General features: G+C 33.8%; 1 protein-coding gene across 1 annotated transcript in view; it reads left to right on the top strand.

Moving 5' to 3' along the window:
* The window catches only part of LOC103601545 (disks large homolog 1-like), a 164,953-nt gene that overhangs the window by 40,693 nt on the left and 107,154 nt on the right, over window positions 1-17,106 (top strand). The window contains exon 3 of the mRNA XM_008585979.1: window positions 15,715-15,765. Within this exon, the coding sequence (XP_008584201.1) occupies window positions 15,715-15,765 (51 nt within the window). The remainder of the gene's footprint in view (window positions 1-15,714; window positions 15,766-17,106) is intronic.

The raw sequence follows: 17,106 nt of genomic DNA, 5'->3' as shown, positions 1-17,106 counted from the left end.
GGAGACTCTCAACATATATTGCTTAGCAGTAAAAACATTTTTTAAATAATAGGTCATATAAACTTGAAATTATACATTTACTTTAAGTTTGCTGCTTGGTATGCTAATCTTGAGATTTGCTAGAAATACAAGTCTGAGCATACAGTTTACTCATGGCTAAAATTTATTGCAGTAACTGAGGATCTGCCTTCACAATGTAAGGCTGTTATGTCTAAAGGAATCCATATTTAGACTTTCTCATACTTTCTTCTTCCCACAAGGGGTCACTTTTTCAGCCAGCAGTGAAAATGCAGCAATATGTATGCAATGTTTCTGCCTAAGGAAGTTCAGAATGGACTCAGCACCCGTGTTTTTTATCATCAGTTAGTCATGTAGGCATCCTCTGTCTAGCTTGTACCAAATTTCCAGACTCCCAAAAGGAAAGCAGGTGTTCAGCATAAAATGCATTCTCTCTACAAAGTCTGGGTACAATAAACCACCCTGTTAGGGAATGATGGGAACACTATCAAAATCCAAGTTTCCAGATACCAGCTAAGACCCAGCCTTGCAAGCAGGCCCTTATAGAGATAGTAGCCTCGGGCCTGATATTTTAACCCTTTTCTGTACATAACAAGTTAAATTCCAATTCCCCAAGCAAGATTTGTCAAAAGTTAGTACTTTATCATATTTAAAGAACTCTATATGAAATGTTTGGTTAGTAACTATTCTCTATGGCTTTTGCAGCATGTAGGCAAACCAGTGTATTTGTAAAACAACTTGAGGCTTTTAGGAGATTGGGGAATTTTATTCTGAAATTTAAAATATATTCCAGAATGGTGTTTAAATATATTTGTTATTTCTTTGTTAGTTCCCTAATCACTTAATTCAAGCTATGTACTGATGAATAAAAATTGTAGCTGCTGCCTTAGAACAATTTTTTTCTGGTTGCAGTCATCACACTTCCTCAAATTAAGTAATTAAGTGAAAGGTGAAATATACACCATTTACAAAATTCAAAAGATACAAAGGGATTCCAATGAAAAGTAAATCTTCCTTCCACCCCTGCTTTCAATCTTCCAGTTTCCTTGCTTAAAACAAAAAGTGTTAGTAGTTTCATATATATCCTTCTATAAACATTATACATATACAAGCATATCTAATATTGTTTTCAAACTTTTACCATTAAAAATCGATCCTCTAGTGATAATTTTTGTGTAGATATACAAATACTGTACATAATAAGAATATATTCATATAGATAGACTTGCTTAGGAAGTGTGTTCATTTTCAGATTTGATCATTATTGCCAAATTGCACTCCATAAAGTTTTACCCATTTGTAATTCAACAATTATATATCAATATATATTTTTTGCCCCATACTGTCATCAGCACAGTGTGTTAATAAACTTTTTAATCTTTTGTTAACATCATGTTTAAAATGTATTAACTCATTGTTTTAATTTGCATTTATGTTGTTGTTCATCTTTTTCTACCTTTTCACCTTCAGAAAATTTTATGTGGAGATATTTACATACCACAAAATCCACCCTTTTAAAGTATACAGTTTAGTGATTTTTAGTTTATTCACAATGTTGTGCCATCATCACTACTTACCAATTCCAGAACATTTTTAATCAATCTATAAAGAAACCTTTTGCCATTAGCAGTCACTCCCCATTAAGCCCTACACCCAGCCCTAGTAACCACTAATCTGCTTTCAGTCACTATGGATTTGTCTGTTCTGGACTTCTATAAAGAAACCTTTTGCCATTAGCAGTCACTCCCCATTAAGCCCTACACCCAGCCCTAGCAACCACTAATCTGCTTTCAGTCACTATGGATTTGTCTGTTCTGGACTTTTCATATAAATAGAATCATACAATATGTGGTCTTTTGTTTCTGGCTTCTTTCACTTAGGATAATGTTTTTAAGGTTTATCCATGTTGTAACGTATATTAGTAATTCATTCATTTTTACTACCAAATAATATTCTGCTGTATGGATTCACTACATTTTGAGTATCCCCTCAATTGAAGGACATTTGGGTTGTGTCCACTTTTTAGCTATTATGTATAATGCTGATATGAATATCATTGCAACTTTTGTGTGGACATATGTTTTCATTTCTCTTAGGTATATACCTGGGAATGGAATGGCTGGGTCATGTTATAACTCTGTATTTAACCTTTTAAGGAACTACCAAACTGTTTTTCAAGATTGCTATATTTTACATTCCCACCAGCAGTGTGTCAGATTTCCAGTTTCTCTACTTCCTCACTAATCTTGTTTCCTACCAATAATGTAACAATCTTTTTGATTATAGCCATCCTACTGGGTATGAAGTGATGTCTCATTATGGCTTTGACTTGCATTTCCCAATGACTAATGAAATTGAACATATTTTCATGTGCTTATTGGCCATTATATCTTCTTTGGGGAAATATCTGTTTAGCTCCTTTGCCCATTTTTAATTGGGCTGTTTGTGTTTTATTAGTGCTTTGTAAGAGTTATTTGTGTATTCTAAGTACAAGTCCTTTATCAGATATATGATTTACAAAAATTTCCTCCCATTCTGTCGATTATGTTTTTACTTTTTTGATAATTTCCTTTAAAACACAAAAGTCTGGGGCCGGCCCGGTGGCACACTACTACAGTGCACCGCTTGGGAGCGCGGCGGCGCTCCCAACGAGGGTTCGGATCCCACATACAGACCAGTTCCCGCTCACTGGCTGAGCGAGGTGCAGGTGCAGCGCCGAGGGTTGCGATCCCGTTGCCGGTCCCGGTCCGGTACGGGCGCGACACTGAGGGTTGCGATCCGTTGCCGGACACGAAAAAAGACAAAAAGGAAAAAAAAAAACACACAAAAAAACACAAAAGTCTAATTTATATATCTTTCAACTGTCACTTTTGGTTTCTTACCTAAGAAACCATTGCCTAATATAAAGTCACAAAAATTTACACTTAGGTTTTCTTCTCAAAGTTTTATAGTTTAGCTCTTGCATTTAGTCTTTGATCCATTTTAAGTTAATTTTTGTATAATGTGAGGTAGGAATGTGATAGAGTTTGGATGTGTTATCCCCCCAAAACTCATGCATGTTGCTTTGCCTCCCACGGATTTATCACCCCTTTTCCCCTGGGTGACAGAGCTGCCAAAGATTACTCAAAGTCCATCTCTTCTGAGCAGAGAGATGCCCCAGAAAGGGGTTAATATCCCAGAACCCTCAAGCGCAAGGCATTCCTTCCATTTGGGAAATTAACCACGAATTGGGGTTCTCTTCCAGCATTTATTCCCCAGACCAGCAAGTTACAGGAAGAGACATAGGTGGGGTTTTGCTAAGTACAGTTTAACAAGTTTAGCAATTGAAGCTGGTAACATGTAATTAAGTCAATCCACTAACAAAAGCTTGATTTTAGCAAACATTCTCTTCTTACAGCAATTTCCCAGTATCTTTACATATCAATCAGTAACCTGTCTTTGAGCCAGCAACCTTGCTGTGTTACAGTTCTTTATCTTACAGCAGAGCCTTTATAGCCCAGAGAAAATTTCCTGTCCTTTGCAAGGTCAGCGTTTGAAACTGCAAGGCTCTGGAAAACCAGGCCCTGTGAAGTACATTTGTTTTATGAATCCTCTACACATGCAGAAATCTGATTCCCACTGTGATGGTGCTGGAAGCTGTTTGAGTCATGGGGACAGATCCCTCATGAATGGATTAATGCTCTTTCTGGGGGAGGAAGGGTAGTGAGTGAGTTCTCATTCTATTAGTACCCACAAGAACTGGTTGTTTAAAAGACCCTGGCACCACCACACTCTCTCTTGCTTCCTCTCGCTATGTGATCTGCTTGTACCCACCGGCTGCCTGCCACTTTTCGCCATGAGTAGAAGCAGCCTGAGTTGCTCTGTGATGGTATAGGCTTTGAGGTTTTTAATTGCCTGATATTACACATTAGTATGAACCATGAGTCCTATTAATGTCAGTACATAAAATCTTGGATTTCGATATATAACTGTATAGCCAGAAAGATATTACTGAACCGAACCTAAATAATATGGAATTAGGCTTCTTTTTATCTTCCCCTCAGTACATAAAATCTTGGATTTCGATATATAACTGTATAGCCAGAAAGATATTACTGAACCAAACCTAAATAATATGGAATTAGGCTTCTTTTTATCTTCCCCTAGATAAGTCTTATACTTTTAATGTAATAGGATTTGTCCTATTTGAATATAATAGTGTTGGCTGATTAGAAAACTAGAAAATTAAAATTCCTGGGCCAATTAGTGACTGAGAATACCTGTGTTATAAATTTTCCTTTGCTTTATGGCATATATGTACCTATAATTAAAGTCGATTGTAGTTAAAAGAAAAAACTTGTACAATTTAAAAGTTAAATAGTAAATGCTATTTCAGTAAACTAGCAACAACCAGTTGGAAGTATGAGTCCATTAACTGTATTAACAAAATTGTGAAATACCTAGCAATCAGCCGAAAAGAAATGTATAGAGTTTGTAGTGAGAAACCTATAAAACTTTACTGAGAGGGATGAAAGAATACTTGAGTAAATACGGAGCAGATCTTGTTCCCAAGCAGGAAGATAATGTAAAGATCTTCATTTACCTCAGAGTAATCTGTAAATTTGGTGTAATACCAATCATAGCCCCAAAAGATAGAGAGTATATGTGTGTGTAAGTGGGGAAGGAGGGGTAGAAGCAGGGAGGGAGAAGAAGAAAGAGAAAAAGAAAGAGTGTGTGTGTAGCGAAGAGGTAGAGTTGGACTTAATGAAATGATTCAGCTAGAGCTACACCATCCAGTAGAGTAGCCACTAGCCACATGTTGCTATTTAATTTTAAATTTGTTAAAATTCAATAAAATTTAAAATTTAAATTTATTCTGTTAATGTGGCATATCACATTTGCTGCTGTGCGTATATTGAGTCATCCTTACATCCCAGGGATAAATCCCTCTTGGTCATGTTGAATGATCCTTTTAATGTGTTTTGAATTCAGTTTGCTGGTATTTTGCTGGGGATTTTTGAATCTATGTTCATCAGAGCTATTGGCCTGTGATTCTCTTTTCTTTAGTGTTCTTGTCTGGCTTTGGTATCAGTGTAATGCTGGCCTAGTAAAACAAGTTTGGAATTTTCAGTTTTTTGGAAGAGTTTGAGAAGGATTGGTATTAGTTCTCCTTTAACTGTTTGGTAGAATTTAGTCATTAAGCCATCGCATCTGGACTTTTCTTTGATGGGAGATTTTTGATTATTGATTCAATCTCCTTACTCGTTATTCATCTGTTCAGATTGACTATTTCTTCATAATACAGTCTTGGTAGGTTTATGTTTCTAGGAATTTATTCATTTTTTGTAATATACCCAATTTGTTGTCATATAATTGTTCCTAGTAGTCTTTTATCATCCTTTGTTTTTCTCTGGTATCAGTTGTAATGCCTCCTCTTTCATTTCATGCCATTTTCAACAGCAGCAAAAAAAAGTGCTTAGGAATAAATTTAATTAAAGAGGTGAGAGACCTGTATACTGAAAACTATAAAATGTTCATGAAAGAAATTGAAGAAGATACAAATAAATGTAAAGATATTCCATGTTCATGATTTGAAAGAATTAATATTGTTAAAATGTCTATACTATCCAAAGCAATCCCTATCAAAATTCCAATGATGTTTTTTGCAGAAATAGAAAATACACCCCTAAATTTGTACAGAACCACAAAAGGACTCAAATAGTCAAAGCAATCTTGAACAGGAAGTTCAAAACTTAAAATATTATTTGCATACACTACCTCTTCTCAAAATCTACTACAAAGCTATAGTAACCAAAACAGCATGATATACTGGCACAAAAACAGATAACTACATCAGTGGACAAAATAGAAAGCCGGTAAATAAATCCATGCATTTATGGTAAACTGATCTTCAAAAAAAGTGCCAAGAACACACATTAGAGAAAGGACAGTCTCAAAGTGCCAAGAACACACATTAGAGAAAGGACAGTCTCTTTAATAAATGTTGTTGGAAAAACTGAATATCCATGTGCAGAAGAATGAAATTGGACCCTATCTCATCCCATGTGCAAAAATTAGCTCAAAATGGATTAAAGACTTGAAACTGTAAAACTACCAGAAGAAATATGGGAAAAACTTCTTGACGTTGGTCTGAGCAAAGATTTTTCTGGATATGACCCCAAAAGCACAGGCAACAAAAGCAAAAATAGACAGATGTGATTATATCAAGCTCTTCTGCACAGCAAAGACAGCTATCAGCAGAGTGCAGAGACAGTCTATTGAGTAGAAGAAAACTTTTGCAAACCCTAAATCTGATAAGGGGTTAATATCCAAAATATATAAGAAATTCAGATAACTTAATATCAAGGAAACAACCCAACTAAAAACTGGGCACAGGACCTGAAAAGATATTTCTTAAAAAAAGATATATAAATGGCCCATAGGTGTATAAAAAACTGTTCAACATCACTAATCATTAGAGAAATGCAAATTCAAACCACAATGTGGTATCACTTCACACCCATTAGGATGGCTGTCATCAAAAGATGAGCTAAGTGTGGACAAAGGTGTGGAGAAAAAGGGATCTTTGTACACTGTTGATGGGAATGTGAATTAATATAGCCATTATGGAAAACAGTATGGAGGTATCTCAAAAACTTAAGAATAGAAGTACCGTATGATCCAGCAATCCACTTCTGGGTATATATCCAAAGAGAATGAAATCAGTATGTCGAAGAGATGTCTATACTGAGGTATCTCAAAAACTTAAGAATAGAAGTACCGTATGATCCAGCAATCCACTTCTGGGTATGTATCCAAAGAGAATGAAATCAGTATGTCGAAGAGATGTCTATACTCCTATGTTCATTGCAGCATTATTCACAATAGCCAAGATAAGGAAACAGCCTAAGTGTCTGTCAGCAGATGAATTGATAAAGAAAATATGGAATATATACACAAGGGACTATTATTCAGCCATTAAAAAAAGTAGAAATCTTGTCATTTGCAAGAACTTGGATAAACCTGGTGGACAATATGTTTGTTGAAATAATCAAGGCACAGAAAGACAAATACTGCATGATCTCACCTATGTGTGGAATCTAAAAAACTCTAAACTCAAAGAAACAGAGAGTAGAGTGACAGCAAGGACTGGGGGTTGGAGGTGGGGGAAGTTTGGAGAGATGTTGGTCAGAGGACACAAAATTTCAGTTAGGAGGAAATAAGTTCAAGAGATCTGTTGTATAACATGGCAACTAGAGTTAATAACAATGTATTATATACTTGAAAATTGCTAAGAGTAGATTTTAGATATTCTCACCACAAAAATGTTTGGTTTTGTAACATACTCTTGGCCCTTAGAAGCCCATTGTCACTGTGTTTAATGTTACTGAATTGTCTCTGTACTTGAAATTATCAGGCAGTTTTAAATTTTTGAGGATTGAGTAATAAAGTCACTACGGGTCCATATTACCTCACTTTTCACCATTTTTGTATCACTCTCTACTACCTGAAAACTTCATTCTATGCTACCTGGAATCACATGTCATGATTTGGCATTAAGTTAAGGATCAGGAACATCTATTAAGCATCTACCTTGTGAGGAGACTTGATGGTGAAAATCCCAAATTTCTTTTATTATTATTATTTTATATTATTTTTTATTACTCAAAATATTTTAACATTTATCTCAAACTTCTTAAGGCAGAAATTATAAGGCTACACAATACCAAAACTTTACATGTTAATACTGAAAGGGCATTATAAACATACTCACTTGGAAATGTTTTCCAGAACATAATTTCAGACTATTTAGAAATAAACAAATGAACAAAATAGAGCCCAGTGTTGCAGTTGTGGGATTTGGCCAAAGCCATGTGCTGAGGAAAATTTATAAACTTTAATGGATGTTTTTAAAAACAGAAAAGAGTAAACATAAATAAATTGAGCATTCAACTCAAAAAGCTTTTTTAAAAAGTCTAAAGATTAAGGAACTATTAAAAGCATAAAGTAATAGCATAGAATGTAATAGTTTTAACATTATTGATCAGCACCGCACTCTCCTGAGTGAGCCACAGGGCCGGCCCTAACATTATTGATGAATCTACTTTTTGATAAAGACCAATAGACTTTTAGCGAGTCCAAGCAAGAAAGAATAAAGGTGATACACATAACCTGTAGAATAAGAAAGGGGGTATCACTGCAAATAATGAATACTCATAAAAAAGGACTTGCAGTCAAGTTGATAGGATATGCACATGTACTTATATATCGCTCCTGTACTGCAGATGTATAGAAATGATAGATAAATATATGTAAATGCTTTTATAACATAATCTCTAAAGCAAGAGAAAAATGTGTTTAGGTGAGAAAGAAGAGGAAATAAAGTAATAATTGGGTTTGAATTCATGAGTGCTACAGAATTAAGAACCCGAAAGGATAATAGAGATAGGTTTCAAAAGCCAAGGAAAGAATTTCTAGCCCTGACACTAGACCTGAATTAAGGGTTATGGTCTTATACTGTGGTGAAGAAAGCAAAGTAGCTCATATAAGTTTAATTATTCTGTTCTGCTTATCTATCATTATAACAAACAACCCTGAAACTTTGTGGCTTAAAAGAACAATTCATTATTTCTCATGATTTTCTGAGTTAACTGGATGGTTCTNTTATAACAACAAAAAATGGACTAATAAAGAGTCCAACTTCGTTCTTTTGCATATGGATATTAGTTTGCCCATCACCATTTGTTGAAAAGACTGTTCTTTCCACATTGAATGGTTTGGGTACTCTTGTAGAAAATCAATTAATTATAAATATGTGGGTTTGTGCTTTTAATTTCTTTCAACAATGTTTTGTAACTTTCAGTGTAAAAGTCTTGCACTTCTTTTGTTAAATTTACTTCAAAGTATTTTATTCTTTTGATGCTATTGTAAATGGAATTGTTTTCTTAATTTTATTTTTGAATTTTTATTAATAATGTATGGAAATATAATTGACTTTTAGGTATTGATCTAAATCCTTCAGCCTTGCCAAACTCATTCATTATTAGCTCTAAATAGTTTTTTGTGTGTAGATTCCTTTGGATTTTCTATATACAAGATCATGCCATCTAGAAGTAGATATATTTTTACTTCTTTTCAATGTGGATGCATTTTTTCTTTTTCTTGCCTAATTGCCCTGGCTAGAACCTCCATTACAATATTTAATAGAAGTGGTGGAAGCAAACACCCTTATTTTGTTCCTGATCCTTGGGCTAAAGCTTTCAGTCTTTCACCATTAAATATGCTGTATTATACTCAATTTTAAGTATTAATTGATATTATAATTTCCTGGGCATTGGGTTTTATTCTCTCTCCATTCATTTCTGTTCTATCCTTAAAAAGTAAAAACTGTTAATGGAAGGCAAAATTAGAGACAAAAATTCTGGAGTTCTTACTGGTTTCAGTAAAGAGAAGGAAATGAAGTAATTTGTTGAAATAATTTTCATGTTTCCCTGTCTTTATTTTCCTTAAGACAAACATGAAGACTAAAGGTTAGGAAAATTTATTCAGTTGGACTTTGGTAGGTTTCTTATATACTAATAGCCTCAGTTTTTCCACATGTAATTAATAACTATAAAATTTTTAAATCAACCTAAATTTACTATTTAGGAAAAACTTTTAAGTAAACCCTTTGGAGGTTATTGCTTTGTATTTGGTTGTGTTAATTTTTCATTAGGAAAAACATTTTCTTTTTCTCCATACGCTTTTATTGTCAGGTGCTTGCTCTGTGATGGTATAGGCTTTGAGGTTTTTAATTGCCTGATATTACACATTAGTATGAACCATGAGTCCTATTAATGTCAGTACATAAAATCTTGGATTTCGATATATAACTGTATAGCCAGAAAGATATTACTGAACCAAACCTAAATAATATGGAATTAGGCTTCTTTTTATCTTCCCTTAGATAAGTCTTATACTTTTAATGTAATAGGATTTGTCCTATTTGAATATAATAGTGTTGGCTGATTAGAAAACTAGAAAATTAAAATTCCTGGGCCAATTAGTGACTGAGAATACCTGTGTTATAAATTTTCCTTTGCTTTATGGCATATATGTACCTATAATTAAAGTCGATTGTAGTTAAAAGAAAAAACTTGTACAATTTAAAAGTTAAATAGTAAATGCTATTTCAGTAAACTAGCAACAACCAGTTGGAAGTATGAGTCCATTAACTGTATTAACAAAATTGTGAAATACCTAGCAATCAGCCGAAAAGAAATGTATAGAGTTTGTAGTGAGAAACCTATAAAACTTTACTGAGAGGGATGAAAGAATACTTGAGTAAATACGGAGCAGATCTTGTTCCCAAGCAGGAAGATAATGTAAAGATCTTCATTTACCTCAGAGTAATCTGTAAATTTGGTGTAATACCAATCATAGCCCCAAAAGATAGAGAGTATATGTGTGTGTAAGTGGGGAAGGAGGGGTAGAAGCAGGGAGGGAGAAGAAGAAAGAGAAAAAGAAAGAGTGTGTGTGTAGCGAAGAGGTAGAGTTGGACTTAATGAAATGATTCAGCTAGAGCTACACCATCCAGTAGAGTAGCCACTAGCCACATGTTGCTATTTAATTTTAAATTTGTTAAAATTCAATAAAATTTAAAATTTAAATTTATTCTGTTAATGTGGCATATCACATTTGCTGCTGTGCGTATATTGAGTCATCCTTACATCCCAGGGATAAATCCCTCTTGGTCATGTTGAATGATCCTTTTAATGTGTTTTGAATTCAGTTTGCTGGTATTTTGCTGGGGATTTTTGAATCTATGTTCATCAGAGCTATTGGCCTGTGATTCTCTTTTCTTTAGTGTTCTTGTCTGGCTTTGGTATCAGTGTAATGCTGGCCTAGTAAAACAAGTTTGGAATTTTCAGTTTTTTGGAAGAGTTTGAGAAGGATTGGTATTAGTTCTCCTTTAACTGTTTGGTAGAATTTAGTCATTAAGCCATCGCATCTGGACTTTTCTTTGATGGGAGATTTTTGATTATTGATTCAATCTCCTTACTCGTTATTCATCTGTTCAGATTGACTATTTCTTCATAATACAGTCTTGGTAGGTTTATGTTTCTAGGAATTTATTCATTTTTTGTAATATACCCAATTTGTTGTCATATAATTGTTCCTAGTAGTCTTTTATCATCCTTTGTTTTTCTCTGGTATCAGTTGTAATGCCTCCTCTTTCATTTCATGCCATTTTCAACAGCAGCAAAAAAAAGTGCTTAGGAATAAATTTAATTAAAGAGGTGAGAGACCTGTATACTGAAAACTATAAAATGTTCATGAAAGAAATTGAAGAAGATACAAATAAATGTAAAGATATTCCATGTTCATGATTTGAAAGAATTAATATTGTTAAAATGTCTATACTATCCAAAGCAATCCCTATCAAAATTCCAATGATGTTTTTTGCAGAAATAGAAAATACACCCCTAAATTTGTACAGAACCACAAAAGGACTCAAATAGTCAAAGCAATCTTGAACAGGAAGTTCAAAACTTAAAATATTATTTGCATACACTACCTCTTCTCAAAATCTACTACAAAGCTATAGTAACCAAAACAGCATGATATACTGGCACAAAAACAGATAACTACATCAGTGGACAAAATAGAAAGCCGGTAAATAAATCCATGCATTTATGGTAAACTGATCTTCAAAAAAAGTGCCAAGAACACACATTAGAGAAAGGACAGTCTCTTTAATAAATGTTGTTGGAAAAACTGAATATCCATGTGCAGAAGAATGAAATTGGACCCTATCTCATCCCATGTGCAAAAATTAGCTCAAAATGGATTAAAGACTTGAAACTGTAAAACTACCAGAAGAAATATGGGAAAAACTTCTTGACGTTGGTCTGAGCAAAGATTTTTCTGGATATGACCCCAAAAGCACAGGCAACAAAAGCAAAAATAGACAGATGTGATTATATCAAGCTCTTCTGCACAGCAAAGACAGCTATCAGCAGAGTGCAGAGACAGTCTATTGAGTAGAAGAAAACTTTTGCAAACCCTAAATCTGATAAGGGGTTAATATCCAAAATATATAAGAAATTCAGATAACTTAATATCAAGGAAACAACCCAACTAAAAACTGGGCACAGGACCTGAAAAGATATTTCTTAAAAAAAGATATATAAATGGCCCATAGGTGTATAAAAAACTGTTCAACATCACTAATCATTAGAGAAATGCAAATTCAAACCACAATGTGGTATCACTTCACACCCATTAGGATGGCTGTCATCAAAAGATGAGCTAAGTGTGGACAAAGGTGTGGAGAAAAAGGGATCTTTGTACACTGTTGATGGGAATGTGAATTAATATAGCCATTATGGAAAACAGTATGGAGGTATCTCAAAAACTTAAGAATAGAAGTACCGTATGATCCAGCAATCCACTTCTGGGTATGTATCCAAAGAGAATGAAATCAGTATGTCGAAGAGATGTCTATACGCCTATGTTCATTGCAGCATTATTCACAATAGCCAAGATAAGGAAACAGCCTAAGTGTCTGTCAGCAGATGAATTGATAAAGAAAATATGGAATATATACACAAGGGACTATTATTCAGCCATTAAAAAAAGTAGAAATCTTGTCATTTGCAAGAACTTGGATAAACCTGGTGGACAATATGTTTGTTGAAATAATCAAGGCACAGAAAGACAAATACTGCATGATCTCACCTATGTGTGGAATCTAAAAAACTCTAAACTCAAAGAAACAGAGAGTAGAGTGACAGCAAGGACTGGGGGTTGGAGGTGGGGGAAGTTTGGAGAGATGTTGGTCAGAGGACACAAAATTTCAGTTAGGAGGAAATAAGTTCAAGAGATCTGTTGTATAACATGGCAACTAGAGTTAATAACAATGTATTATATACTTGAAAATTGCTAAGAGTAGATTTTAGATATTCTCACCACAAAAATGTTTGGTTTTGTAACATACTCTTGGCCCTTAGAAGCCCATTGTCACTGTGTTTAATGTTACTGAATTGTCTCTGTACTTGAAATTATCAGGCAGTTTTAAATTTTTGAGGATTGAGTAATAAAGTCACTACGGGTCCATATTACCTCACTTTTCACCATTTTTGTATCACTCTCTACTACCTGAAAACTTCATTCTATGCTACCTGGAATCACATGTCATGATTTGGCATTAAGTTAAGGATCAGGAACATCTATTAAGCATCTACCTTGTGAGGAGACTTGATGGTGAAAATCCCAAATTTCTTTTATTATTATTATTTTATATTATTTTTTATTACTCAAAATATTTTAACATTTATCTCAAACTTCTTAAGGCAGAAATTATAAGGCTACACAATACCAAAACTTTACATGTTAATACTGAAAGGGCATTATAAACATACTCACTTGGAAATGTTTTCCAGAACATAATTTCAGACTATTTAGAAATAAACAAATGAACAAAATAGAGCCCAGTGTTGCAGTTGTGGGATTTGGCCAAAGCCATGTGCTGAGGAAAATTTATAAACTTTAATGGATGTTTTTAAAAACAGAAAAGAGTAAACATAAATAAATTGAGCATTCAACTCAAAAAGCTTTTTTAAAAAGTCTAAAGATTAAGGAACTATTAAAAGCATAAAGTAATAGCATAGAATGTAATAGTTTTAACATTATTGATCAGCACCGCACTCTCCTGAGTGAGCCACAGGGCCGGCCCTAACATTATTGATGAATCTACTTTTTGATAAAGACCAATAGACTTTTAGCGAGTCCAAGCAAGAAAGAATAAAGGTGATACACATAACCTGTAGAATAAGAAAGGGGGTATCACTGCAAATAATGAATACTCATAAAAAAGGACTTGCAGTCAAGTTGATAGGATATGCACATGTACTTATATATCGCTCCTGTACTGCAGATGTATAGAAATGATAGATAAATATATGTAAATGCTTTTATAACATAATCTCTAAAGCAAGAGAAAAATGTGTTTAGGTGAGAAAGAAGAGGAAATAAAGTAATAATTGGGTTTGAATTCATGAGTGCTACAGAATTAAGAACCCGAAAGGATAATAGAGATAGGTTTCAAAAGCCAAGGAAAGAATTTCTAGCCCTGACACTAGACCTGAATTAAGGGTTATGGTCTTATACTGTGGTGAAGAAAGCAAAGTAGCTCATATAAGTTTAATTATTCTGTTCTGCTTATCTATCATTATAACAAACAACCCTGAAACTTTGTGGCTTAAAAGAACAATTCATTATTTCTCATGATTTTCTGAGTTAACTGGATGGTTCTTCTACTTTACATGATGTTAGGTGGGACACTGGAGAAGGTTAGAAAGCTTCTAGCCATTTAGTCTCATTCACATGGCTGGCAGTTGGTGCTAACTGCTGGTTAGGAGTGCAGCTGGGGCTTTTGGCCAAGGGCCTTGGTTCTCCTTCATTTGGATCTCCCCGTAGGCTATTTGACTTTTCCTCACATTATAGCTCCTGGGTTCTAAGAAAATGCATTCAAAGACAAAGGTAATCACTACAAGGCATCATATGACCTAGCCTCAGAGACCACACAGCATCATTTGTTACCACATTGTTTTTATCAAACAGGGCTTGCCTAGATCCAGCGGGAGGGGATATAAACTCCACCTCTTGTTTGTAGGGTGATTTAGTCATATTGCAAACAAGCATGTGGAATGGAAGATGTGAGGCATCTTAGAAATGTAATTTATCACAGTCTCCATTTGACTTACATTTTGTATTTTGACCAGTCTCATATTGCTAGAAATTTTAAAACAGTGATTCGAACCCAACTTAATCTGTTAAGGATTTCTTACCCTTCACCAATAGCCATTGCTGTGGGAGTTTTTCAGGAGAAAATAGGGAGTAAAAGGGAGGGAATAAGAGAAAGTGTGTGGCCTCTAAGATGTGAACAAGATTTTGAATGTTGAATTTGATTTGGATATGAAATGTGTAAGTGAAAGTTGTGACAGAGGAAGTATAAAAGTTCCAGATGATGAGGTAGGAAATTGCAGCGTATATAATGGAAAGGGCAAGTCATACAAATAGGATGATATGTAAAGTATATGAAGAGGTAAGGTGTGTACATTAGGGATGAAGGTAGGTGGTATGTTGGTGTCAGTTCATACAGAGCCTTGATTACCAAGCCATAGAATTTGGATATTTCTAGGAAAGGAGAGTTTCTGAAAGTTATGGAGGAAGTGTGTTATTAGCATGGGCTTTTAAAAAGATTCATCTCTTTAAAACACATAGAATGATTTGGGCAGTGGGGAATACTAATCTAAGCTGTTGGATAGATTACATTGATAGTATTCCAGAGAACATTAACAATGGACTGAATCAAAGTAATAGAAATGAGAATGAAGAAGTGATGGTTTTCAGAAAAAAAATGAAGTATTCAAATCAGGAAGAGATGGCAACTGATTAGATGTGTGGATCGTGGCGGAGGAAAGAGTTTAATAATATAAAACGCTGAATTTACCCTTCGCGTGTTTGAAAGTCATGATATCATGAAAGTCAACTCACTGATCACATTTGTACTCTTCCAGTTTTTGAAAATCTTCCCTAAAATTACTTAAATGAAGCTGTTATTTGATTACTGTCACATTTAACAGGTTTTCATTAATAAATCATGCAGAAATTACTTTTTGCCATTTCAGATTTTATACTCAATTTCTAAGCTACTTCTCTTTTCCCCATTAGGTAAATGGCACTGATGCAGATTATGAATATGAAGAAATCACACTTGAAAGGGTAAAAACTATTATCTTAATCTGTTGTTTTAAAGAACTTCTAAATATACTGCTCTTTCATATAGAACCCAAGAGAAATCTTTCAGAAACAGACTCATGTAATATTTTCTTTTGTAAGTTCATAGGTCATGAAATTAGCCATGTATTTTCAGAACATGATTTTTTTCTTTAGTAGCCTTTTTTTCTTTATATAAATTTTTAATTTTAAAATAGTCTTAAATTTACAGAAAAGTTGTAAAGATAGTACAGAGATCTCATTTACCCGGGACTCAGCTTCCCCTATTGTTAACATCTTATATTACTATGATACATCTGTTAAAACCAATGATCTAATACTGATAAATTTTTATTAATTGAAGTCTGTACTTTATGCAGATTTCCTTCATTTTCATGTTTTTCTCATCCCAGGTGCCATCTAGAATACCACATTACATTTAGTTGTTATTTCTCCTTAGGCTCCTCCAGACTGTGACACTTTCTCAGATTTGTCTTGTTTTTAAATTTTTATTGTTTATGTGCATATATTAAAATATTATTCATTTTAAATAAATATTTGGGATACCACTAACATGGTCATTGCATAAATTTTCTTTCCTAGAAAAATAATCAATTCTAATGGACAACACTCTATCAAAAGCTTACCATGTATGTCACCAGTCAGAAAATAAGGGTACAATTCAGATGTGTAAATTTTCTTAAGATATATTTTTTCCTTAAGAATATCTTCATTCAATTTATACTGTATTTTAGTAATGCCACTTTGTCTGGCCAGCATTTTTGGGAAATTAACTGTTCCACACAAGTAAATTTACTAAGTAACTCAACGTCTGTATATTTAATACTAAAATCTTAAATAATTAGATTTGTTTGTGTTTGAAGCCAGAATAGACTCTGAGACAGAAAGACCTGAGAGGGTCTTTTACATGTATAATAAATCTTTATTGCTTACTACTTAAAATTTGGGTCACCTCAAGTTAAGTGGCTGCTTAAATAACATTCAAGTAAGCAAAGTATTAATGTATTGTACATATGGTATTTTGTGACATGTTCTTTTTATTTTATTCATTTTTCATCTTTTCCCAGTACCTTTTAAATTCCTTTTATTTAGTCAGGACTATATACTGTATTTTTCACTGGTTGTAGAACTTGAGTACCTAAGTAACTCACAATCTGTTAGTACTATTACTGAGATTCTAGTAACTCTTGAAGAGTTTAGACTGAAAAAATGTTTTATTAAAACCAAATTTTAGGACAAATAGTGGTAGAGTGATTGTTTAAGCTATTTAATACTAAGAGTTAAGTAATAGGTCCAGATATATCCACTTACTTGAGTTGCCTGAAA

This window comes from Galeopterus variegatus, unplaced genomic scaffold (genome assembly GCF_000696425.1).
Source record: "Galeopterus variegatus unplaced genomic scaffold, G_variegatus-3.0.2 Scaffold3785, whole genome shotgun sequence".
NCBI lineage: Eukaryota > Metazoa > Chordata > Mammalia > Dermoptera > Cynocephalidae > Galeopterus > Galeopterus variegatus.
This window is presented reverse-complemented; position numbering and strand designations above follow the sequence as displayed.